At 56.3% G+C, this 25,391-nt stretch overlaps 1 protein-coding gene across 7 annotated transcripts in view; it reads left to right on the top strand.

Moving 5' to 3' along the window:
• Positions 1 to 25,391, top strand: part of IQSEC1 (IQ motif and Sec7 domain ArfGEF 1) — a 171,937-nt gene that overhangs the window by 118,337 nt on the left and 28,209 nt on the right. For all 7 annotated transcript variants that reach the window (XM_040463738.1, XM_040463739.1, XM_040463741.1 and 4 more), the window contains exons 2-4: positions 6,681 to 6,972; positions 11,539 to 12,788; positions 25,195 to 25,356. In XM_040463738.1, the coding sequence (XP_040319672.1) occupies positions 6,681 to 6,972; positions 11,539 to 12,788; positions 25,195 to 25,356 (1,704 nt within the window). The remainder of the gene's footprint in view (positions 1 to 6,680; positions 6,973 to 11,538; positions 12,789 to 25,194; positions 25,357 to 25,391) is intronic.

The raw sequence follows: 25,391 nt of genomic DNA, 5'->3' as shown, positions 1-25,391 counted from the left end.
ACCCAGAAATCTGGCTCGGAGGCTGCAGCAGGGAGGCCATCCAGCCCCCTCGCTTGGCAGGAAGGCACAGGGATGTTACACTTTTCAAAATGTGTTTTCAGTTCTTATGTGCTTTTCATCATCCTAGGGCGGTCGGAAACTCTAGACGCTCTTCTGTAGCGATCCAGCCATTTCCCCACATAAATATCATACACACCAGCCTCTGGCAGAGGAAGGCACATTTGGAAGACTGGAGAAGGGGAGGAGGAGGTTGGGGTCACTGTCTCGGGATTCAGGGCTCTGAGTCCCTAGGCCAGAGGGGCCAGAAGGGACACATCCGTGTGCAGCTCCAGCTACCAGCTGGCTAGCTGTGCCGGGCCAGCTCACCTCTGGAGCCCCATTGTGCCCATGTGGAGCTTTCTGTCGGAAAGGAGCCCGTCTCGGGTCCCGGTCTTTGCTGGAGGCCAGGTCTTCCAGGGACCAATCCCTCATGGAACGGGACTCCCGGTGGGGTGGGGTCCACCCCTCACATTCTCTCTTTCTCCAGGAAATCTACACCATGACAGAGTGTGGGAATGGGGGGTTTCACTAGCTGGGGGTAGCCTCGTGCGGGAAGTGGGATTTGAGTTGGACCAGAGTATGGCCCCTCAGAGGCAGAGGAACGCAAGTGAAGGGCAGCGGGGATGCATGGGGTGGGGGGTGCAGATTCAGACAGTCCGTAGCAGATTCTAGCCAGTAGAGGAGTCCTTTTGCTAGATCCCTGACAGGTATCTGACCTGCAGCTTGCACACCTCCTGTGACAGAGAGCTCATCACTTCCTAAGCAGCGCTAACCACATGAGCACATACTTTCTCAGGGAGGACAACCTCGGCCGTGTTCCATCCTTCTCTTGTCAGCCTGTCGGAGGCTTAATGCTAGGCATCATCCCTCCCCTCTGGCTGCTTTTCTCCTGCCAACCAGTCCCAGCTCTTTGTGAGAGGTGGTTCCTAGACCTGGAGTTTTATTCCCAGCATACCGTAATTTGGGGTTGGCAAATAGAGTTTTGCCACGAGCCAGCTGGGGTCAGGCATAAGGAGATCTGCAGGAGGGAATCTGTGATCAATTAGCAATGTCTGCCACAGACAAACGAGGAGAAGCGGTTTGTGCCCAGACGCGGTCCTCTGCTGTGATCTGACACCTGTAGTGGACAGCCAGGCTGCTTTTGCTTCTGGCTTTATATTCATGTTAGCGACTGGCTTCCCAGCTGTGTCACTGCATCAGCTCATGTTAAGCTCATGGTGGGCCAGACAAACCTTGTCTTTTTTCATAAGAACAGCCATCAAACCAGGATCTTCCCCAGAGCTTGACATTGTTTCCATTATATGGATATATAAGTAATTTAAATCAATCCCTTGTTGACGGGCATTTAGATTATTTCCAAACTTTTATAATTAGAAACAGCACTGCAGTGAAATTCCTTGCATTTACCGCTTTGCAGATTCGCTCATTTCCTTAGCGTGAATCTCTAGGAGAGGGATTACCAGACCAGGAGCACCTTCTGAGAGTGCTAGGCAGCAGCCTCCTAACTGTCGTAGAATGTTCCAGAAATTCTAAACTGCCAGGGACTGTCAGCCACTTGGAATAGGTGCCAGCCCCACTCCTTGATTTGCATATGACCCAGGTGTCTAGGAGAGATCCCGGATGCCATTGTGCAGTTGAGGACCCACTCCAGGGTGTTCAGGCCTGGCTGATGGACGCAGGTTGTAGCAGAAGCTTCCCAAAGGCAGCTGACCTGGGTGGTGAGATGTTGTGCTCTGGTGCAGAAATCACCGTAGCAAAGAAATGGTGTGCAGGGTGGGCTGCTGGTGCAGGAGGCAGGAGAGGGAAGAGGGGGTTGGGGCAGCAGAGGATGGAGGCCAGGGGCTGGGCCTGATGGTTCCCTGACCCCCAAATCCCTGCTGTGTCAAGTGTGGCCGTCACATAAAGCAAAGGTCTCCGTCCCTAGGGCAACCTGCTGTGGGGAGGGAGAGGATGACTGTTCTGTTCACACTGGACAACCCTCCTCCTCCCCCAGGAAGGAACTAGGGGTAGAGCTGAGTACTAACCAGAACCGAGGGGCCCGTGAGTTTCAGGGCATTGCTATAAGTAAAGTAGCTTTACAGGTTCCAACAGAGGATGGTCAAGTGGAATTTGATAGCTGTTTCCATCTAGCACTCTGAAAAACTTATATACCAACTTAGACGTTCTGAGAGTGGCTATTGGCCACACTCGTCACCATGGGGCATTTTCACTTGAAGAAAAGTTACCTTTCTGTTCACCAGCTGTTCGGCTCAGATTAAGAAAGGAGTCTCTTTTCGTGTCGAGTAGTGTGTGGCTTCTGATCGTCCTCGGGCTCAGGGTGGGTTCTTGAGCTGCAGACGTACTTTCACGCAGTGCTCACTTATGTATCAGAGGACATTGTCGGTTGTGGGGCCATGCTGGTTGCGGTAGGATGGCCTGGCCAATTCTTTTCTTACCAGGATGGTCTGAGGTTGGTTTTGATTTTGGTGCCGTGGAAGCATTGCCACATTGCACGAGTCGAGAGGATACCATTCAGGTAGATTCAGCAGGACTTGGTGACAGATTGAATGGGGCGGGGGTGGGGGTTGGCTGTGGGGGAGGGCCTGACGTGATGACGACACCCAGGACCCTGACTCGTGTCACTGTGTGACGGTGGAGAAAGAGCATGAGTTTGGTTTGGGGCACCCAGGATGTCTGGCAGGAATGATGTGAGAAACTGTGTTCCAGGACCTGGCTCCCAGCAGGCATGGGGAAATGCCTTCTCTCCTTTGGCAAGTATTTACTGAGCACTGTTACCTGGGCACGTGGGTTGGCATTTGGGGAACATGAGCAAGCAAAACAGACAAATTGTCCCCACTCTCTTACAGCTTATACACTGATGTCCGAGACAGACAACAAACCAAAAAACAAGATAAATGCATTATACAGTGTGTTTTGAAGTAATGATTGTCACCAAAGGAAAAAACAAAAGAGAAGAAAGGGCCAGTAATCTGGGGGTGGGAGTGGAGAGAGAGCTATGATTTTTAAATCTGGTGCTAGCAGAGATCTGGGGGAGAGTGTTCCAGGCAGAGAGAACAGCCAGTGCAAAGGCCCTGAGGCAGGAGGATACCTGACCCCTTTGAGCAGAGAGGAAGTCCATGAATCAGGAAGTCAGAATGAGCAAGGAGAGGAGCTAAGATGAGAGCAGCTGAGGTCAGGCCTTCAAGGACATTGCAAGGACAGCGTCTTCTAAGTGTAATGGGGACCAAGGGAAGCACTTGATCTTATGTTTTATCAGAGTCACTGTGGCAGCCATGGGGAGAAGAGAGGCAGGGAGACCACCGAGGAGGCTGTTGTGATAATCCAGGGAGCAGTGATGGTGGCCTGGACCATCTGCTGAGAAGGGAGCAGAGCCTGGGTGTGTACGGAAGGTAGGGCTGATGGGGGGGAGGCTGCAGCTGCCTCATGGTGAAGAGAAAGGCTGCGAGTGACCGTCAGACCCCTTCCCTTGGCTGTGAGGGGAGGCTTGGCCCTCTCTCCTGAGCATGTTCTGGAACCTGCTGCCTTAAGACAGTTGGGAGCCAGGTAATGCCCAGAGCAAGGATCCTGGGCTGGCATAGCCCCAGGAAGTGCCGCATCCCTGTCAGGTCACCACTCACAGACATCCTGCCCCTGCCCCCAGCCTTCAAGGCAGCCAGGCCCTTCCCCGGCTACTGAGCCACATACGGCCCTTGAGTCCAGAGGCTTGTCGCCTGCTTCTCTTTCCTCGGCCCCAAACCACAGCCAACCGGGGAATGAAGACAGCCTCTCACATTCACAGACTCATCGCCACTGCTGCCAGGAAGAACGCCCCTTTGCCTGTTCACCGTTGCTTTGAGGCCCGGTGAGCAAGGCCCAGGGAAAGGGTTGAATCCCCCGCAGACACGAGAGGTGGCCACTGCCTTATCCTGGGGCGTGTCAAGGCCCACCCCTCCCTGACGGAGCCACCGTGAGGCACAGAAGGGCTTCCTGCTCTGGGGACCTGCAGAGAGCCCGCCCCTTCGGTCTCCCCGTGTTTCTGGAAACCCGGGGTTGTGAAGACTCTTTTAAAACCTTATAAGCAGGGCTCCGGCTGCTTGTCCTCGAGGATGAGATTTTGTCTCCTGTCAGCCTCTTGCTCGGAAAAACAGACTCTGCCCCCGAACGAAGCATTTCCAGTAGGGGGGATGTATGTGTAGAAATACTTCCTTGCGAGGCGCTCGGAGGCTGCACGAAAAGGGCAAGTCAGGGAGGCGTGTGGGGGCCAGAGCAAAGGCAGGCGCTCTGGCTCATCTGTCCGTGGATAGGCTTGCTCGCCTATAAGCTGGGGATCGACCACCTACGAGTCTAATAGGGGGATTCCTTCTCTCTTCCATGCAACTATTGGTCAAGGCACCGAGTATTTATTGTGAGGCACTGTTCAAAGCTATGTCAATAGAATAGGGGAATTTTAACTTTTGTTAGATCCCACCCTTCTCCCCCACCCAGCGCACACAAATGGGGCCCAGAGGAAACAGCCGTTGGGTAACTGTGACGTCAGGAGTCTTGAAGGGTGATATTCCTCTGATACCTTAAGAGGGTCTAGTCCATCCACGTTGATAATGGATGGGGAGGCAGGCCTGGAAGTGAAGGATGACCCTCCCTGATTTACAGCAACATCAAGGCAAAGTACCCAGACCTCTTCCCCAAGGAAGGACCTTTGCCACACTTTAGCCTCTGGGGAGCAGGATGGGATGTCCTTTGTCACAGGACACCCACCGCATGTCCCCGGAGGCCAGAGCCAGTTGGTGGAGCGGAAGTCCTGTACTATTCTTGACCTACAAGTTGGAAAGCAAGTGCAGGGATTTGCAGCCCATCCCTGGCTCGGGGCAGAACTGGAACCAAAGGGCAGGCTGTTTCCCTCGGCCCCTACTCCGAGTCTGTCACCCCCAGGAGTCCGTGAACAGTCACCTTCTATACTGGCAGGGAGCCCTGCCAGGCCCTGTGATGTGTGGGGACAATGTAGCAGAGCTGGGCGGGGGAAGACCATTTGGTCCCAGGGATGTTGCGTGTGGGGTGCTCCCTTTGGTCTGAAGACAGGATCCCTGAGGAAGGACTGCAGCCTGAGAGGGGGTGCTGTATTCCCTTCTCTCTGCTGGGCCCCTTCCAGAGAGACCCCTGCCCTGGACCCAGGGATCAGAGAGCCTTCAAAGGTTGACTGATGTCTTGCAGGGACAGGGAAATGGCAAGGCTTGACCAGAGAGGCTACCGGAAGCCGTGTGAGAAACAACCTTGTCTCCTTGTCCTATGCTGAAAGGTAGTCTGCAGAAGGAACCAATGTCTGTTTTCTGAGTTCACGAATTTGGGATGAGCCACTCCCTCTCTGTCCCCACAGTCTGGTGCTTGGAATGTTGAGAGGGATGAGGGGTGGTGAGGTGGAGGGGTGTGCCCGGGCTTGGAATCCAGCCAACTTGGGTGCTGACCCCTGGACTCACCCACTCACTACCTGTGCAACCACAGGCAGGTACCCGTACTTCTGTGGGCCTCAGTTTCCCCACCTGGAAACGGTGAGTTAATAATTCTTTGCAGACTGGTTTTAAGATTTAGAAAAAATATGGGGCGCCTGGGTGGTTCAGTTGGTTAACCGTCCAACTTCAGCTCAGGTCACGATCGCACAGTCTGTGAGTTCGAGCCCCGCGTCGGGCTCTGTGCTGGCAGCTCAGAGCCTGGAGCCTGCTTCAGATTCTGTGTGTCTCTCTCTCTCTGCCCCTCCCCTGCTCATGCTCTGTTTCTCTGTGTCTCAAAAATAAATAAACACATTAAAAAAAATTAAAAAAAAAAAAGATTTAGAGAAAATATATGTATGACACTGTATTCATTTCCAAGCTTGCCATAACAACCACAGACTGGTATTTATAAATAAATGGTAACATTTGTTTTCTCACTGTTCCGGAGGGAGGCCGGAAGTCCTGTATGTTAGTGTCATTAAGGTCTCTCTCTCCTTGGTGGCCACCTTCTCCTTGTGTCCTCACATGGTCGTCCCTCTGTGCGTGTCTGGCTCCTAATCTCCTCTGAGAAGGACACCAGTCGTGTTGGATTAGGACCCTAATAGACCTCACTGTAACTTAACTACCTCTTTGAAGATCCCGTCTCTTAACACACATTCTCAAGTGCTGGGGTTAGGACTTCAAGATATAAATTCTGGGCGGGAACACGATTCAGCCCATAACAAATGTCACAGTGCCTGATGCCCAAGTAGGTGTGGAGAGAAGAGTCACTTTTGTTAATTTTTATTTAAAAAAATAAGAACAAAAAGTACAAAAATCCATAGTTGACTCAATCCATGTGGTGGGATTGAGGCAGAGAAGGTGACCGGAGTCATTTAGGGGGTCAGTAAATATTCACTGACCACCTACTGTGTGCCAGGCCCCACTCTGGGCACTGGGGTTCATCACTGCGTGTAGTGGGTCAAACCTCTGTCCTCACGAGCTGACACGCTCATGTAGGAGATGGACAATAAGCAAAATCAATCACTAAAGTGTGTTGGATGCTTAAATGGTGTTGCAGGGGACGCAGGGGGGCTGCCCCTTGGCTGCAGCCCCCTCCCAGCTCCTGGCTCCCTGTCAGGCCCTGGGGTCTTGTCTCCCACTCACAGGAGGCCTCTCTCCTCTCTCTGTCCCCTGCAGCGTGGAGGGCGAGGCCCCCAGCAGCGAGACCGGCACGTCCCTGGACAGCCCGTCGGCCTACCAGGGCCCCCTAGCGCCCGGTTCCAGCCTGAGCCCGGACCACTACGAGCACACGTCGGTGGGAGCCTATGGGCTGTACGCGGGCCCGCCAGGGCAACAGCAGCGCACACGGAGGCCCAAGCTGCAGCACTCGACCTCCATCCTGCGCAAGCAGGCCGAGGAGGAGGCCATCAAGCGCTCGCGGTCACTCTCTGAGAGCTATGAGCTCTCCTCGGACCTGCAGGACAAGCAGGTAGGCGGGACCCACCACGCAGGGACAGGCAGCCGGGCTGCTCTGCCTGGAGGACGACGCGCGGCCCTTTGCTGGGACTGCCTTGGGCAGCAGGAGTCTCGGCTCTCGGACACCGGCGTCCTGTGCTCTCCCACAGATGGAAGCATGGTTATGCGCACGCGCGCTACGACTGTGACCTTTGCGTTGGCCCAGGCTGCCCTTCCTGCTCCTCCCGACCCGTGGAGGCTCTCAGAGTGAGGGCACTGGAGTGTCAGGACTTCGCCTCTCCCCCACTCACAGTCCTCATGGCCATGCACACAGGTTAGGTGGCCAGACACTGAGGGTTTGCGGTCCCAGGAGAGGGCTGAGCCTTAGGTAGCCCTGGGGAGGAGTCCCTGCGGAGAAGGGCGGGAGGTCAGTTTACAACATAAATAGCACAGGCTCTGAAAAGAACACCAAGCCCATCCACAGCCAGCGGGCGAGGTTGCTTATTATATCCCTTTCGGTTTACAACTCTGTGTTCTCGTGGGAAACGACCTCACTGAGGGCTCACTTCCTCCCAAGGCAGGGGCCTTGGCCCAGACCCACCGTGAGGTTGGCACCTGTGTGCAGAATGAGGTGGGCGCACGGCCCGCCCCCGTGGCTGGGCTCCAGGGAGAAGTAAAGACAGCTGCTTGGGGTCGAGGGGAGAGGCCTGTCCTGGCTGGGTGGTGGGCGGGGGCCAGGGCCAGAGAGCTCTCGCTTCAAGAGCAGGCACGTAGTAGGTACTTTAATAAGAATTCTCGTGTGAAACTGATGGCAAGAACCCGAGGCTGCAGCAAGCAGCTATGCAAATGTGCAAGGCCCAACTTGTCTGGCCGGCTTCCCCTAGCTTCTGGGAGTTCCTTGGGCCATCTCCTTGTGAGTCCTGGGTGGCCACATCGACCCCTCGCCTTGCTGCCCTCCATTTGCCTCCTAGTCTTCCCACGTGTCTTTTACAGAGCAGAGGTCTGGGCCCGGTGTGGCAACTGGCTCGGAGGAGCAATGCAGGTACTGCCCAGGGCGGATCTTCCCTATCCCCCACCCCCAGAATCCCCTACAGGCCCCTCCTCTCCCTGTTCTCGGTTCCACCCTGCGGCTTTGGACAGTCCTACTTGCTCAGCCCTCGTTCTCTTCAGCCTTCTGCCTGTGAGTTGGGAGACAGGGAGCCTGGCCAGTGGCCAGGGCCTGATAGCAAATAGCCCCCCATCCCCTGTGTCACTTGGCCCCGTAGCCAGGCCCACAACAGGGGAGGACCACCTCTGTTCCGTTTATCAGTTCCACCCAGATCCAAAGTGGATCAGAAACAGTTGATAGTAAAAGACCCCCAACAGAACCATTGAAGTAGAAGTAAGGAAGTTGAAGACCTAAGAGAGGCCCGTGGAAATAAATAATCGTCTGCTTCATCTGGTCTTACCGTGGCCATGGCTGTTCATTTTCATCTCACGCATGTTAACCAAAAGCCCATCGTGTGCCACACACCGTGCTGGGTGCTGGGAAGTCGACAGTGGACAGGGCGAGGCCCCAGCTCTTGAGCTGACACTGTGGTCCAGAAGATGGATCCGCAGACAAGTTAGCAATAAAGACAGTTTAATTCCGGAACGTGATACAAACCCCAGAGATTATAAAATAGGGGGAAGAAATGGAGTGACTGTGGGAGGCGCCAGCATTGGATAAGGGTGGTGAGGAAGGCCTCCCCAGGCTGGCATTAGAATGGAGTGTCTGAGGAAGGGGCCTTCCAGGAAGCGGTAACTGCAGGCGCAAAGGCCCTGAGGCAGAACAGCAGTGGTAGAAAGGATGGCAAGGAAGAGGTGGTGGAAAGGTGAGAGGGTGTCTGAGCTGTTGACTTCCTGGCAATCCTAGCTAGAGTGGGAATAGGACAGATTACATGGGAGCTACCGGATGGAAGCAGGGTAGGGTAGGGTAGGGAAATAGGGTAACACGGGGTCCCGCTTAGTGAAGGGAGCCCTCTGGCTTCAGGGCCTCTGTACCTTCTGGCGGTTTCCTATCAATGAGAACAAGAGTCCTGAGTCATCAAGAGGTGGTAGGTCTGCTTTGTGGAAGGGCGTTTCCTCTCTGTTCCCCATCCCTCCCCCAATGTTGAGAAGTGTCCTTTTAAAGGGAGAGTGAGGGCTTGCCGGGAGAGCCCCCGCTACGGGTCAGCTCCACCTCACCTCCCAGAGCCTCTGTCCTCCGAGAAGTGGGGAGTCCCAGAGCCCCTCTGCAGACTGGATGTCATGTGAGTATTGGGCGAGGGTGATGTATAGCAGGTGAGCACGTACAGATTGGATTCCCTCCCCTGTACCCCAATAAACTTTCAGACTGGGCCTTGAGTCAGTTCTGGCCCAGACGGAACAATGACCGGGGGAGTCTAGGCAATGCGTAAGAGCAGGCCTGGGCCAGCATGTGTCCTGGACCGAGAGGGGCTTTGATGACAAAAACAGAGCCCATTTCTGCCTTCCGAAAGTCCCTCTTCTTTCCCCTGACCCCTCCCCCAGATCTGGGGAGCCGGTCTCAGGCAAGCAGGGTTGCTACTTGGATTCTGAGGTCCAAAGTCAGCAGGGGAGAGAGAGCCCTGAAGTGAACCCTGGATCTGAGCTGGTGGCACTGCCATCATGACCCCACCCCCAAAGGTGACATGAGGGGACCCACAACACAAGCCATGGACGGCGAAGAGACGGCTCCCTAGAGCTCAGCCTTGGGCCCTTTATCGGCTCCATTGGCTTTCACAGCCCCACTCAAAACCCCAAGAAAACAAAGTCTGCTTACAGATGTGGAAGTGAGGTCATCTCTTTGGATGGTGTTCAGTAACTTCAGGGCAGGAGAAAAAACAGACCCACCCTGGCTGACTCTGGGCCCAGAAAAGTCATTTTGATCCACCCCCCCCACCACACACACACACACACACACACACACACACTCCACGCTCCTCTCCTCTGAAGGGAGCCGTTCTGCCCAGCCTGCTGCTCCCTTGCCTGTGGGCCCCAGAGAGCTGGCACGTTCGGTTTTCGGGGGGAGCTGACATCCCAGAGCCAGGAAGTGAGGGGTCCAGGACCTGCACTGATGTGCGTGAAGCTCCAAGCCCTCTGTTCCTGGCCCGCCCCACCGCGGCTCTGAGTGACCCTCTCCCCTGACTCGGGCCATAGCCTGGATTTGCTGAACGTCTGGTTCTATTTCAGTTAGGTGCGTGTGTGTCTGTTCCCCTGGACAGGCTGTTTGCTTCTTGAGGGCAGGGACCTTATCTCTCTCTGCCACCAGCTTTGGTGTGATACCGGGCACAGAGTAGGCAGGTGGGGTCTAGACAAGCAGGGTGTGGTGCACATGTGCCTCACTCCTGAGGACCTGAGACCTCTCTTGGCCCCACATCAGGTACCCCCTGTGCCCAGCACCCCAAAAGCCCTGGCTTGGCCGAGAAACCAGTTCCTTGTCTTGAGTTCTCTTTGATTCCTACAGAGCGGGCTCCTACTCAGGAACAAGGCGTGGGGAGCAGCCCTTGGGCTGTCCTTGGTCACTGAGCGCTGGCATGAGCCTCAGGGCTTTGGGAGGCTCGTGGGTCACATGGGGGAGTCCCAGGCAGTGCTACCTGCCTGCCGCCTTGCCCCGTCTCCGTGCCTCATCAAGGAGAGGGATGAGCAGGACACATGGTTCCGGACTCGCTCTGGAGTCTGGAGGCCTCCAGCCATGTGCTCAGTGTCTTCTCTGGGCCTTAGCTTCCCCATCTGTCTAGTGAGGGGCCTTGGGGACCCCCTAAATTGTAAACACCTTCCAGGAATGCCGTCAGGGGCCTTCTAGCATCTATGTCATCAGGTGCTCGCCGTGATCCTACAACGTGGGTCTGAGTCTGTCCCCTACTTTATAGATGCGGAAACTGGGGAAGGGCACGGCTTCAAGGCTTATGCAGAGTAACACAGCTAACGAGGGCGGGGTGGGATTGCAGCGTGGGCATCTGGCCTCGAAGTCTGTGCCTCAGTAAGGTGATTCTCTCAGGCCTCCCTGCAGCTCAGTCTCACACACACACACACACACACACACACACACACACACACACACCTGCCCCCAGCTAGTAAGAGCACATTGTCTGCTGTAGAGAAGAAATAAGGCCAAAAGCCTGCAGCCCCTGCTCAGCGTCCAGGATCTCACTGACATCTTTGGCGGGTCTCTTAACCTTCTCGTGCCATGGGTCCCTCCTCTCTGCAGGGGCTGCCTTCACGTCTCCCAGCATCTCCCAAGTTTCATTAAACCACAGGCCCGCAAGATGCACTAGGGCCAAAGGTTTCTGTGGCCAAAGAAATTTGGGAACTCGCCACCTTTTAAAGGTTCTGAGAAGTCCCGCAGGGAACATCTTGCGTTCACGTGGTGCTGCTCCATTTTATTTAGCCTGGGAACCCCCGTTTTGCCCACCTTCACCAACTCGCCTCCGTGGTTGCCGGAACCAACTTTGGGATGTGCCCAGGCCTCTCTCTCCACATGGTGCTGCCACGGGGCTGGGCGCCAGCAGGAGCATGGGTGGGCAAGGCGATGTGCCAGCGCGCGGGGCTGTCCTCACCATCCTGTCCTCTCCCCTTCCAGGTGGAGATGCTAGAACGCAAGTATGGAGGCCGCCTTGTGACGCGCCATGCGGCCCGCACCATCCAGACGGCCTTCCGCCAGTACCAGATGAACAAGAACTTCGAGCGCCTGCGCAGCTCCATGTCGGAGAACCGCATGTCGCGCCGTATCGTGCTGTCCAACATGAGGATGCAGTTCTCCTTCGAGGGTCCTGAGAAGGTGCACAGCTCCTACTTCGAGGGGAAGCAGGTCTCGGTGACGGACGATGGCTCGCAGCTGGGGGCCCTGGTGCCGTCGGAGCGCGGCGACCTCGGCGAGCCTCCCGCCCTCAAGTCTCCCGCCCCATCCAGCGACTTCGCGGACGCCATCACGGAGCTGGAGGACGCCTTCTCCCGGCAGGTGAAATCGCTGGCAGAGTCCATCGACGACGCCCTCCACTGCCGCAGCCTGCACTCGGGGGAGGCGCCCCCTGCCGACACGGGGCGGGCCCGGGATGCCGAGCCCAAGCCGGCCCTGCACGGCGCTGACCACCACAAACTGGACGAGATGACGGCCTCGTACAGCGATGTCACCCTGTACATCGATGAGGAGGAGCTGTCGCCCCCACTGCCCCTCTCACAGGCCGGGCACCGGCCGCCCAGCGCCGAGTCGGACCCGCGGCTGCGAGCCGGGGGCGCCTCGCAGGACTACTGGGCGCTGGCCCACAAAGACGACAAGGGGGACACGGACACGAGCTGCCGGAGCACGCCGTCGCTCGAGCGGCAAGAGCAGCGGCTGCGCGTGGAGCACCTCCCGCTGCTCACCATCGAGCCGCCCAGCGACAGCTCCGTGGACCTCAGCGACCGCTCAGACCGCGGCTCGCTCAAGAGGCAGAGCGCCTACGAACGCGGCCTGGGCGGGCCACAGGGCAGCCCCAAGCACGGCCCCCTGGGCTGCCCCCCGAAGAGCCTTCCCCGGGAGGAGCCCGAGTTGCGGCCCCGGCCCCCCCGGCCCCTGGACAGCCACCTGGCCATCAACGGCTCGGCCAACAGGCAGAGCAGGTCCGAGTCTGACTACTCGGACGGGGACAACGACAGCATCAACAGCACATCCAACTCCAACGACACCATCAACTGCAGCTCTGAATCGTCGTCCCGTGACAGCCTGCGGGAGCAGACGCTCAGCAAGCAGACCTACCACAAGGAGACCCGCAACAGCTGGGACTCCCCGGCCTTCAGCAACGACGTCATCCGCAAGAGGCACTATCGCATTGGCCTCAATCTCTTCAACAAGTGAGTGCCTGCCAGCCCCGCGGGAGCGTGGGGCAGGCCTTCCTCTCGTGCCCCGGGGCCTTTGCACACACCTGTGGTTTAAAAATGAGCACGCGTGAGGCCATGACACTGCGCTAATGGCACCTACAGCAGCACCTGGCATAGCCGATGCTGTCATAGAGGAGACTGGTGCCCGGTGAGCGGTGGGCCCGGCCCCCCCCCCCCGGCCCCCGAGGACCCTGTCGTGGGGAGAGCAGAGGCTCACAGGCAGAGCCGCAGCCAAATGAAGCGTTTCTCTGATAGAGCAACATGGGGACAGGAGTTCAGGGCCCTGTTGGCACCTAGAACAGCCCCCAGCATACAGTAGGTTCTCTGGAAACATGAACGTACAGGCTGATGTGCTGTGAAACGCTGCACCTGGCCATGAATACCAGGCTCGGGGGGTTGGATTTTATTCTCTGGGTGACAAGGGGCACGAAGGTCTTTGGGCGAGGGCATGATGGTGTCCGTGTCTGAGCAAGATCTCCCAGGGCAGGTGCAGGCTGGGCTCGGAGGCGTGCGTCGGGGAGGAAGGACACAGATAAACCCGGTTCTAGCAGAAATCTCAGCAAGGTCCTGTGGGAGATGTGTGAATTGGGTCTGTTGAGTGGCCACTACCCGCCAGGAGTTCTAGAAAGGTGCTGTGGGGGCAGTCCTGAGAGCAGATTTAAAGAGGGAGAAGGGTATTTAAAGCAGGCTATTCTTAGCCCGGCCAAAAATAGCAAGCGGAAGGGGAGGGGAGCTGTGACTACTCCCTAGGAGGAGACGCTGGCGGGCTCTGGTTATTCAACCTCATATTTCACATCGTTTCCAGCCCCGGGGCCTCTGGGATTGGGGGTCATCAGACGTCAGCCTGGCACTGACCTCTCCAACTTGGGGATGTGGCCAGACTGCCCGGTGGTTATGGACACATGCCCTCTACTCTTCCCTGTGCCCTCTTCTAGATTTAGGGAGACTTGGGGCCACTTTTGAGCCATCCCTGGCACAAATGGAAGTGCTGCTCTGTCTTGGGGGTTCAGTAGGCCTCGACCCACAGGGTGGGTATAAGGAACGGGACATTTACATGGGAGCAGCCAGAGGTCTCTGGGTCACTGGTCCTCACTCAGCTAAGAACTAAGAGTCTCAGACACCTCCTATCTGCCAGGGTGCTCTCTCCTGAGACTCCCATCAGCCCGTGGCTCGCGGCACGTGAGGACAGCCTCACCACTGCACGAACCATGGCTGGAGCAGCGCACTAGCAGGAAGGGCCATATCCTGCTGAGCCCACCCTGAGCTCTGTCCGGAAAATGCGTTCCCACCTGCTCCTGGGCACAGGCCAGCTTCCAGACCCAGGCCCGTGCCCTCCTGGGGGAGGCTGGAATGACCTGGGGCTCGCCTAGTGTCCAAGCCGACCTCTTGGACTGGCAAACTGCCAGAGACGTCCTGAGGGTGGGGGTCCGAGCTGCATCAGCAGGTGGAGTGCAGAAGAAAGTCCCTCAACCGACCAGTGTTGGTCTGTGTAGATTAGCTCTGTTTTGAGTTAGGTGTGCGGCACGGGAATATGTTCCCGACGGAAAATGAAAGCCTTCCAGTTAGGATGGCATTCCCTTTGGCTCTTGTCATTTCGGAGCCTCTCCCCCCAGATCTTTATTCCGTGCGTGGGTGTGTGTGCTCTTAGGAACTGCAGACAGCCTGCCCGGGCTCAGACTGGCCTCTCTTCTGTACGGTGGGGCTGGGCCCAGTAGCATCCACCTCGCAGGGTGTGAGTTGTACGCGAGCGGGTGTGTAAAGTGCTCAGAGCAGCGCCTGGCACAGAGTAAGTCGTATCCAAGTGTTAGCCACAGTTGCTGCGGCCTTCCTGACATCATCTGGGGCCTGGAGTTGTGGACGTCCTCTACTAGGATATCGCCGCACAGCTTGCTGTTGGGAGATCTCCCCCGTCCGTGTGCATGGCCACCTCCCTCCTGCTCACTGCTGTGTAGTGGGTCCTGGTGTGGCTATTCACATCACCGATCCGGCCAGTCGTTCCTACTTCTTCTTCATGATTACCAACCACCTATGACGAGGAGTGTAGATCTGTTCTTAGCATACACTCCCAAGGGCGTCTGCAGGGAAGCTAGCTAAAGGCGGTATCATGGGGGCTTAGGTAGGAACGTTCTCCATTGAAATAGGAGCTGCCAACTTACTCTTTAAAAGGGGGCTCTGCCCATTTCCTCTCTCTGCTGCTGGATCCGAAAGGTCATCTTGCTCCCGCATGCTTGGCAACAGTCCGTGTTGTCTCCCCACCCCCAATCAGAGGGTAGAAATAATTCTCTCTTGGTCGTTTTACTTTGCGTTTTCTAGCTTTGCATCTGTATGTGTCTTAGCCATTTGTATTTTCTCTTCTATAAAATGCCAGTTTATATATATTTTTTTTAGATTTTTTTTAAGTAATCTTTACACCCAACATGGGGCTCAAACTTAGAACCCCGAGATCAAGAGTTGCATGCTCTGCTAAACTAGCTGGGTGCCCGCAGTTTATATATATATTTTTATATGTATTTATTTAAATTCAAGTTGTTTAACACACAGTGTAGTATTGCTTTCAGAAGTAGAACCCAGTGATTCATCACTTAACTATGACACCCAGTGCTCATCCCAGCAAGTGCCCTCCCTAATGCCCATCACCCATTTAGCCCATCCCCCCAACACACACACCCCACAGCAACCCTCAGTTTGTTCTCTGTATTTAAGAGTCTCTTATGGTTTGCGTCCCTCTCTGTTTTTATCTTATTTTTCCTTCTCTTCCCCTGTGTTCATCTGTTGTGTTTCTTACACATATGAGTGAAATCATACGACATCTGTCTTTCTCTGCCTGACTTATGTTGCTTAGCATAATACACTCTAGTTCATGTTTTTTGCTCAGTTTTTGTCATGTTGATTTACTAGTAGTTCTTTATTTATCATGGATACTGATCCTTTGTAATTACAAACATTTTCTGTCACTTGTCCTCTTTCTAATTTTTCTTTTGAGATATAATTCACACACCATAAAATTCACCCTTATAAAAAGTGTGCAGTTCAGTGGTTCTCGGTTCTGTCTTTTAACTTTGTGCTCTTTCATCTAACAAAAGTTTTTTTTATTTTTTGTGTTTCTTAAATTGAGATAAATTGACATATAACATCAGTTTCAGATGCACAATGTAATGATTTCGATTTTTACGTATATTGCAAAATGACCACAATGCGTTAACATCCCTCACCACACGTAGTTACAACTTTTTTCTTGTGATGAGAACGTTTAAGATCTACTCTCTTAGCAACTAGCAAATATACAATCCAGTGTGCTGTACAGTAAGGTTTTAATTTTAATTAGCTAAATTAACGAGTATTGTTTCATTTCTTTGGCTTTTCATGTTTTATTTTAAAAGGGGCTTTGCCCCGCATCATAAATATAGTTTTAAAATATTTTCTTCAGGATGTTTGTATGCCCTTTAGGACTTTAAGCTGAAATTTGTTTCAGGGAACCATGCAAGGTGAGGGGTCCAATTTTTTTTTTTTTTTTAAGAGAGAGCACGTGCACATATGCAAGGTAGAGGGGCAGAGGGAGAGAGAGAGAGAGAGAGAGAGAGAGAGAATCCCAAGCAGGTTCCACGTTCAGTGCAGAGCCTGATGCAGAGATCAATCCCATGACCCTGGGATCATGACCTGAGCTGAAATCAAGAGTAGGATGCTCAATGGACTGAGCCACCCCAGCGCGCCCTATTATTATTCTGTATAGATTAGCCAGTTGTTTCCAAGCAATTTATTGAACAGTCTGTCCCTTCTCCATTGACTTCAAGTTCCATCTAATTCCTACATGAATCTTTTCACTCATTCAACAGATATTTGATATCTGTTGATATTTGCACTCATGATCTTTTCACTCATTCAACAGATATTCATTGAGCACCTGCTACTTATACCAGGCAGTGTTTTAGGGGCCTGGAACAGATCAGGGAACAGAAAAAATCCGCGTTCATGGTTAGAGGACCTGTCCATTTCTGTGCAAGTATCAGACTTTGGGTTTCATGGGTTTTTTTCTTGTTAGGACAAAACCCCTCTCTGGTTCTTTTTAAAAATTGTCTCGGCTATTTTGGGCAGGTACTCTTCGATGTGAATTTTGGGAGTCTCGCATTAAGCCCCATGAGCGATCCTGGCTGAATTTTCACCAGCATTGCCTTCAACTCAGAGAATAACTTGGGGGAACTTGTGCTTTAACAGCATTGAGGTCCGGCCACTGGTGGCGATCGAAATTAAAGTTAACTAAAATTTAACATGAATCCAGTCCCTCTGGTGCGCTGGCCACGGTGCAGCTCACTAACCACACGTGGCTATGTGCCTGGGAGCACAGATCTAGGACAGTTCTGTCCCCGCAGAACGTGCTTGTGGACAGCCCCGCTCTAGAGCGCTGAGGGACAGTCAGCAGCAAGTCTCTGTCCATGCGGGGTGTGGGGGAGGGCAGTGGGGCTGGCCCCCAATGGCAGGAGCCCATGGCCTCCATGTGAAGCATTCCCCTTGCCCACCAGGGAGGCTCCAGGGCTGTGAGAGTGTGTTACGGAGCATTGGGCTTCCTCCCTCTCAGCCTTCACCGCCGCCGAGCCTCAGTTTCCTACCTCCAGAGGTTGTCGTATTGGAGAAACCACTTTTCCAAAATCGTGTTATTTAAACAGTTGAACACCTTTCTTACACAGATTGAGCTTTTCAGCTCATAAGGCCCTTCCACAGATATATGCCCACTGGCATACCCCCCCCCCCCACCACGGAGCCTCCCAGCAATGTGACCAGTTTTCCCTGGAGCTGCCAGCTGAGGGAGGGCAGAAGATGCTAGTGGACACTGAGCAGCCCAAGGCTGGGGTTCCTCCCCAGAAGGTTCCTCTTCACCACTGCCTACCTCTGCTCCCCTCTCTCCCTGTGGGTCACTTGTCTCCCAGCCCCCGACCCTTGCCCGTACCCCTGACTGCCCCAGGCCCACCCCCTCCCAGTAGTAAGCTTTCCCGACACAGAACCCCAGCCCCCCAAAGGGGTACATGGCGGATCTGAATGATGCACCCAAAGTGGGCAAGTGAGCCTGTGGTCGGGGAGGAAGAGACCCTGGAACGCGAGGCCACTTGGCCGGAGGGGCATCCTGGAGGAGGCAGCAGTCTGCCTGACATCCAGCTGTTCCTCCGAGCACCTGCCCTTCGCAAGCCCTGGGCCACTCATTCAGCTCACAGCGCTGGAGGGAGGATGGGGGTCCAGGAGCTAGAGGAGGGAGGGTTTCAGCCCCAGTTCTGCCACATCCCAGCTGCAGGGACTTGGCAACTCCCTGCACTCTCTGAGCCTTGCGGGCGACACCTGGAAAATGGGCACAAGGTCTCTGCCTCCCAGGGTCTAGTGATGATTACATAGTGGAACCAAGAGCCTTGCCTGGAGGCTGCCGTCAAGGAGGTGCTTATGGGTGGAAGCTGGGGCTCCTGTGCCCAGAGCAAAGGGGAGGGGGCTTCTAGGAACTCAGGCTTTAGGAGGACCCAACAGGAGGTTTGGTAGACCGAGCAGTCATAGAGAATGACAGTGGCTAACAGTGACATGTGCTTAGAATGGGCCAGACACTCTTCTATGCGCCTGTCGTGTTTTAAATCCCGTTCCTCTGTGGGAAAGGGATTCTGTTGTCAACCCCACTGTACAGATGGGTGAACGGAGGTTCCAAGAGGGTCACTTGCCTGAGGTCACACCGCTAGTCGGGGGGGCAGGTTGGAACTCACACCCCCCCACCACCCGGCTCCTGAATAGCATCCTCTTAGAATGCAGTGTGGGAACTTCTATGTGTGTAGCCCTGTGCACCCCCACCAGCTCATTGGGCCGTGGATGTAAACTGAGAGTTCAGGAGGCGAAGCCACGCCACTCATGGGAGGCCACACAGCCCAGCAGTGGTGGTCCTTGGGCCATCACCGTGGCAGGAGCTGGAGTCCCTACCCCCATGGCCCTGATGTGGTCCCCTGTGGCTGTGCTCCACACACATGCTCACGGGTACAGGCCTCACTGTGTTGGTCTCCCCTCTGCCATGCCCCTCTCACTCCGGCAAGAGCCCTGGTGACTGTACAGAGGCCGCCTTCGTCACGGGTGGACCAGACCTCTCCCACTTCTGAGTGTTCTCATCCCCAGAGCTGCCCTGTGATAAAACAGGGGCCTCGTGAGGGAGTGAGCGCCTGGCTTCTGAGGAGCATGTAAGGAGGGCCTCAACAACCACTTGGTGTGCCCCGACTCTTGCTCGGGCTGGGAGCTGTTGACAGGGGCCTCTGAGGTCCCTTCCAGCCCAGGGCCTGGCACTTGGAGGCAGGCCTCCCCTCCACCCCATGCCCGGCCCCTGGGGCCTGCCAAGCTGCCACCCTGCCTGTTCTTTCTGCACGCCTGCTGCCCCCTGGAGCCGCTGCGGGAGGCGGAGAGCCCTGGCGGGAGTCTGGGATGCTCTGAGATTTCACCCTGCCTGCATCCACGGGCGCTCAGCCGCACTCTGCCTGCGTGGGGAGTGGGCTCCGAGGGTGCAGAGCCGGGTCCGGCTCTCTCAGTAAGCAGCAGGGCTGGAGGCGGGCTTCCGATCTGCTAGCCCCACCCGCGTGCTCCTCACGAGCGACGTGTCTCTTGGGATTAATGAAGCTAAGCACGACGACAGCCAGCCTGTATACGTATAGGTCCCAGGCAGCGTGCACAGCACTTCGTGTGCATCACCTCCCTGAACTGTCGCAGCGAACCTGTGACGCTTGGCTCTGGGGAGCCAGGGCTCAGAGAAGTCAGCTCTCGCCCGAGGCCACAGAGCCGGACGTGCTGCAGGGTTCCAGTGCGCTGTTCACCGTTGCTGGTAGTGCTGACAGTTTAAATGACTGGCTCATCTAGGAGCACCTTGAGCTGCTAAGAGGAAGGTCAGGGTCCCACTACCCTGAACATGAGCTACCCATCCAGCCCATGGCCCTCGCTGCCCTCACAGCCCTGGAGGTCCCTAGCCCTGTCCCGAGGATGGGGGGGCTTATGCTGAGTCCCTCGGGCAAGAAAACAGTGGCAAAGCAGGCCCCACAGGGCATACAGCCACACTGGAGGGCACTTCCTCCTCCTCTCTCTGTAATAAGTGCGAGCCCCACTCAGCCTGGGTTCCCGGCATCAGGAAGAACTTCGTAAAGATCAGAGCTGGACGAAATACAGTCTGAAAAGGCGGTGGTGCGCTTGCTGGTCCTGGAAGCATGCGAGCGGATGGCAGGTGGTCACTTCCTGGTAGGACGCTGGAGGCATTTGAGCCTGCGTTGCCGGAGCGGAGGGCGCTTACAGGTGTGCAAGAGCTGTCTGAGTACCGAACCTGTCCCTGTGGCCAGCTGAGACCAGTCACGGGGATGGCGCGGCCTCCTGACCGCAGAGTATCCCCGGGGTACCGTAGGCAAACAGACCTTTGCTTTGGTGTCCGTGAGTCAGGGCCGTTCTCCATTCCAAGTGCCAGGAACCCAATCAAACTGGTTTAAGCAAAGAGGCCTTACTGGTTCTGGACCTGAAAAGCCGTTGGGCGACTCTCAGCCGTTTTCCCCAGAGTCGTCCTCTACCCCACCAGGGCGGGAGGCCTGCCAGAAGTCCTGGGCTCACGGTCCAGCCTCACGGCAACCCCAGGGGAAAGAGGTTCTCCTCTCTCTTTGGCTCCTGCCAGCTCACACCGCACTGCTCGCTGTGGTCAGCAGGATTCCGAGCTCTGACTGGGCAGGCTGGGGGTGAGGGGGAAGAGCGGGTGGGGTGGGACATCCGAGGGCCATCCAAATGGCCTAGACGCCGAGCCGGGAGGTGTGGACAGCTGCCCACTCCCACTTCTCTTCAGCTGCTCCAGCAACTAGAAACGACAGGGGAAGCCCATTGTTGGCCCTGCAGACCGCTGCTGGGAAAAGAGCCTGCAAAGCACTTAGCTTCGCGTTCCAGTAAGTGGGTGACCCCTAAGTGCGGTGCCCAGCCTCGTAACTGCCCTCAGTGGAGTCCCGCAAGCGTGGCGTCACCGCCGGCTGCTCGCAGCCCTGCGACGGGAGATGGCACGTAAGAGACGTCACCCGTGTGGTCTGCGCGTGCTCGCCTGTCACAGCCAAGTCTGAATCAGCGGCTGACGTGGAGAAAAGCCGGCCCCGCCTGGTGGCAGGCAGCAGGGCCAAGCTGTGGACTCTTCCGCTCCAGCCTGTCCTGCTGATGCCTTTCGAGGGCCCTTTCTGGTGGGGCCCAGAATGCAGCAGCAGGTCAGGTGTGGATGGCATAGCTGTCACTCTCGGCACCTATTGACGCCGGGCCCTGGGAGAAGCAAGCCGGCTCAGCAGGTGGATAAACTGGATTTGCAGCAGCAGTGATGGTGGGGAGGGCGAAGTGGAACTTTGGGGGGCCTCTTGGAGCAGAGGAGTGGGTTGACACTCCCGACATGCTTTCTCTCGCCTGGTAACCCAGAGCCAAGTTCTTTGACCTTTCTGTGCCCCCTTTTAGTTACGAGTCAAATAAGGCTTTTGCATCTGCCACTCCTTCTAGCGGGTCCCCCTCTTCCAGGCTCCAGAGGACATGCCCTTGACTCCTATGCTGTGAGCATTTCTATATCCCGGGAGTTGTTTCCCTTCTTTATCGCGCTCCAGGTAGGGCGTTTTTCAAGGATGGGGACTTTGTTTGGACCACAGGTACGCTAGCACAGCCCCTGGCCCAGAGCAGGTACTCAGTAAATGTTTGTGGAATGAATGAAGAAGTGACTCAAGGGGAAGAGTGTGCACCGGATCTTGTCCTGCAGGGGTTAGGAGGCCCTGAAAAGGTTTTAAAATAGGGTCCTGGTGACCCAGGCTAAGGCATCCCTTCTCCAAGGCACGTTTTGTGCCTCCTTTGATGGGCATGCTCTGTGTGGGCCAGACCCTTGCCGGACCTAAGGGTCAGGAGCCAGGTGAGCCCCAGTCTGTGCCCTCTTCAGTCTTTAGAGCCTGGGGTTCCAGACGGGAGTCCCACGGTACCCTTGTAGGAAGGGAATGTAAAGCCACAGGTGGGGAGGGAGACAGAGCCCCACCACCGTGTCTGCGCTTGGGTGGACGCTCTGTGACCCAGTTTCCACGGCCGGACTAGCCCTCCTCGGCCAGTCTGGGTGGGCTCTGACATGCTGGCACGGCACAGGTTAATTTCTCTGGCACGCTGGCATCCATCATAGGTTGGCCAGGGGCTCTGTTCATCAAGTCTCTCAGGGACAAGACAGCGGGGGTGTCCTTCCCGGTTCCCTGTGGCAAGAGAAGGCGCCATCGCCATAAGGGATCATGCAGCTCCCATAGGAAGAGCATTGGCCAAAGCATGTCACGTGGTCCCCTAACTGCCACAAGGGGAGGTGGGAGGGCAGCACTCATGACTCATCCCGCCTGTGCCCCTTCACCCAGCAGGTCACTGTGTGTGACGCCTAGCAAGATCTGTGGGCACACGCCCTTCCAGTCAGCATGGAACAGTGTGAGGGAGCAGGTGGATCCAGGACCACCGCCTGGCAGGGCCCCCAGGAGCACGCTGGGGGCCTCACTGCACTGCCAGGGAGGGTGGGGCCAGCACAGTCCTGACAGGCAGGGGACTCACAGCAGCAGGTACCCAGTGCACTGGCCACGTGCTGTCAAGGAAGTTGCTGCAGGCCCAGCCCCTCCAGAGGCTTCCTTGGATAGCCACATTCATCCTGACCCTGGAGCTCCCAGCCTGGCCCGCACTCCCCACCCCGGCTCCCTTCCATGCCTTCTGCCACCACATCTTCCCTCTCAGTTGCTCAGCGAGCTCCTGGTCCCTGCGCAAGGCCCAGTCAGATTCCTTCCTACTGCGACATTACTGTGAAACCTGCCAGGTAGAATCAGTCCCTCCCACATTTGGTTCAGACTGGGAGCTGGGGCCGTTGGGTTCAAAGTCAGATCCACCAGCGAATATTGTCATCTCTACCCTTGAGCTGTGTCTGAACACTGGCGGCTCTCTCCACCTCCTGCACTGTAGTCTGGATGCCTGTGGGAGCCTCCTCACTGGGCTCCCACTTTGGACCTAGCCTGGCTCTTTACAGAGCAGACAGCGGGAGCTTCTCAAGCATGGACATCAGATCCCATCATTGCCCTATTCTTAATATACTGGGGCTTCTCACCCCACTCAGAGGAAAACCAGATTCCCCCTGTGGCCTGCACAGTGCTGTGGGGTCTGGCCCACCCTCCGTGCTGCTCTTCTGCCCCTCCCCTCACGCCCCCACTCTCAGCCACCCTCAAGCAGCTTCCTGGTCCTCAATCCTGCAAAACCCATGGCTGCCTCAGGGCCTTTGCATGCACTATTGCCTCCACCTAGGAAGCTCCTTAATAACTTAGGTGCCCAATGTCACCTGCTCAGAGAAGTCCTCTGATTCACCCGCAGGAGACCTTCCCTACACCCTCCTGCCATCATTCTGTCCCTTTGTCCTTGAGACCAAGGGTTAGAGCCTGCCTTTGTGCTAGGCATTCATTCATGACCAGCCCTGTACACTGCTATCATCCTGAGCTGGGCCTAGTGAAAAGTAGACTCTCTGTCCTTAATCTTTGAAGAATCCGCATTCCCCTGGCCCCTTGTAAGACTCTCCCTCCAGAGTGCCTTCTGCTTTCCCTCTGCATTCTGCTCCTCCCCGGGTAGAGGAGACCAAATCTTGGAAGTCTGACATGCTGTGTGATGTTGGCAGGCTGGGCCTGGATCTGGGCCCCATATTGGGGATTCAGGGGAGGGACCAGGCAGGCCCCAGGGTGGGTGGCTGATGCAGGGTGCCTGAGCGAGGAGGTCCAGCCCAGCTCTCCAGTCATTGCCACACAGGAGCACAGGCCCAGGAGTGCCAGACGGCCTGATTTTTCAAGAGAAGCCAGAAATCTGGATTCTGTGTTGAGCTCTCCCAATTTCTAAATGCTGGCGACTAACTAGAATTCTTTCCGCTAATGTCGCATGAGCTAAAGAAAGCCCATCTGCGGGCTTGCCGCGGTGACCCCTTGCCACAGGGCTGGGGTCCTGTAGGGGCTGGCGTGGAGCAGGGCTGTGAGGGAGCATGGCCTGCCCTGACCACAGCATGAGCAGCTGAGTGGCTGGGGAGGCCTGGGACGGGAGCAGTTCTAGGTTGGATACACCAGAGTCATGGGGAGGAATGGGGTATGTGGCAGGGGGTGGAGGTGGGGTCCCACCAGGGGTGGGGGAGCAATGCTACTCTGTCACCACTTCTGTGCTGGGCCCAGCTGGCCAGCAGCTGCTCCCTGCCAAAACTCCTGAAGGCGATGTTAGGGTGTGTGGTCATCCTGGGGTAAAAATAGCAAGGTCACCTTGCAGCAGGAAGTTTGCTTTCGCTGGCAGGTGGAAATACAGTATCTGCCGGACGCTGCCGTCAGCCAGGAGCTGCATGGTTTACGGGGACAGGTGGACACTGGCTCTCACCTTCCAGGCTCCTGGGGGACAGCAGTACACGGATCTCTACCTGCTGGAGCAAGGGAGGGGACGGCTCCCAGTTAGCGGGTAGCCCTGCTGACCTCACCCCTGCACGGTGCCAGGTACACCACAGCGGTTCCACAGCTCCTCGGGCCCGTCTGAGGCTCGGGGGTTGTCAGAGGACACCTGCTTTCCGAGGGTCACACATGCGGCCCCGTCACACCACCCTGTGAGGTCAGCCAAGCCTGTCCTGGGCCTCCTGCCCAGCCCCTGAGGGGGCTCCCTCCACCACAGCCCACCAGGGCCCCATGGCTCCCAGTGCAGGTGGACACACTCAGCCCTGCAGGGCCAGCCCAGCCCTTCCCGGAAACTCCCTTTGCCCAGGAGGGGTCAATGCTGCACCTTTGCTTTCTCTCCCATAAGTTGGAGCTAGTCACGAGAACCTTCCACGGTGCTTACCGCACAGATCATTCCAGACACCTGACTCTGTTCAAACTCAGGAAGTCTTTACAAGGGTGGTTGAGGCCCCTGGTGAGGTGACAGGGCTGTCAGTCTCCTAAACAGCCCAGGTTACAAGAGTACCGACCGGCAGGGGGAGTGTGAGAAGTAAGTTAATATGTGTAGGTGCTTGGACATCGGTGTTCAGAGTAAGTGCTCAGCGCCTATTAGAGACTGTTTACTCTCGGTGGGTGGAGGGCAGGCCAGCATATGCTGGGCAGGGGGTTCCAGTCTGCCTGGCTGTGAAGTACAGGGCAGTGCAGAGTGGTAGGGGGGTGGGGAGGGTCCCTGCTCCAGCACCCGTGCCCACACTCCTGCCAGTGGCCCAGTCCCAGCCCACGCCCGGTGCACAGTCTGGGCACTCCCAGGTTCCCCCATATTGCGGGCTCCGGGCGGAACAGGATAGGGCACTTAGGGTACCCAAGGAGGAGAGAGGCAAGCCAGGAGGGGCTGGGACACCCAGGGCTAAGCCTTTCTCTCATCCCATCCCCAGGAAGCCTGAGAAGGGCGTCCAGTACCTCATCGAACGTGGCTTTGTGCCTGACACGCCAGTGGGGGTGGCCCACTTCCTGCTGCAGCGCAAGGGCCTCAGCAGGCAGATGATCGGCGAGTTCCTGGGCAACCGACAGAAACAGTTCAACCGAGATGTGCTGGAGTGAGTGCCACGGCTGGGGGGGGGGGGGGGGGGGG

Source organism: Herpailurus yagouaroundi, unplaced genomic scaffold (genome assembly GCF_014898765.1).
Source record: "Herpailurus yagouaroundi ecotype Mexico unplaced genomic scaffold, PumYag 419, whole genome shotgun sequence".
In the NCBI taxonomy this organism is placed as follows: Eukaryota; Metazoa; Chordata; class Mammalia; order Carnivora; family Felidae; genus Herpailurus; species Herpailurus yagouaroundi.
The sequence above is the reverse complement of the archived record's forward strand: the minus strand, read 5'-3'. Positions and strand labels throughout refer to the sequence as shown.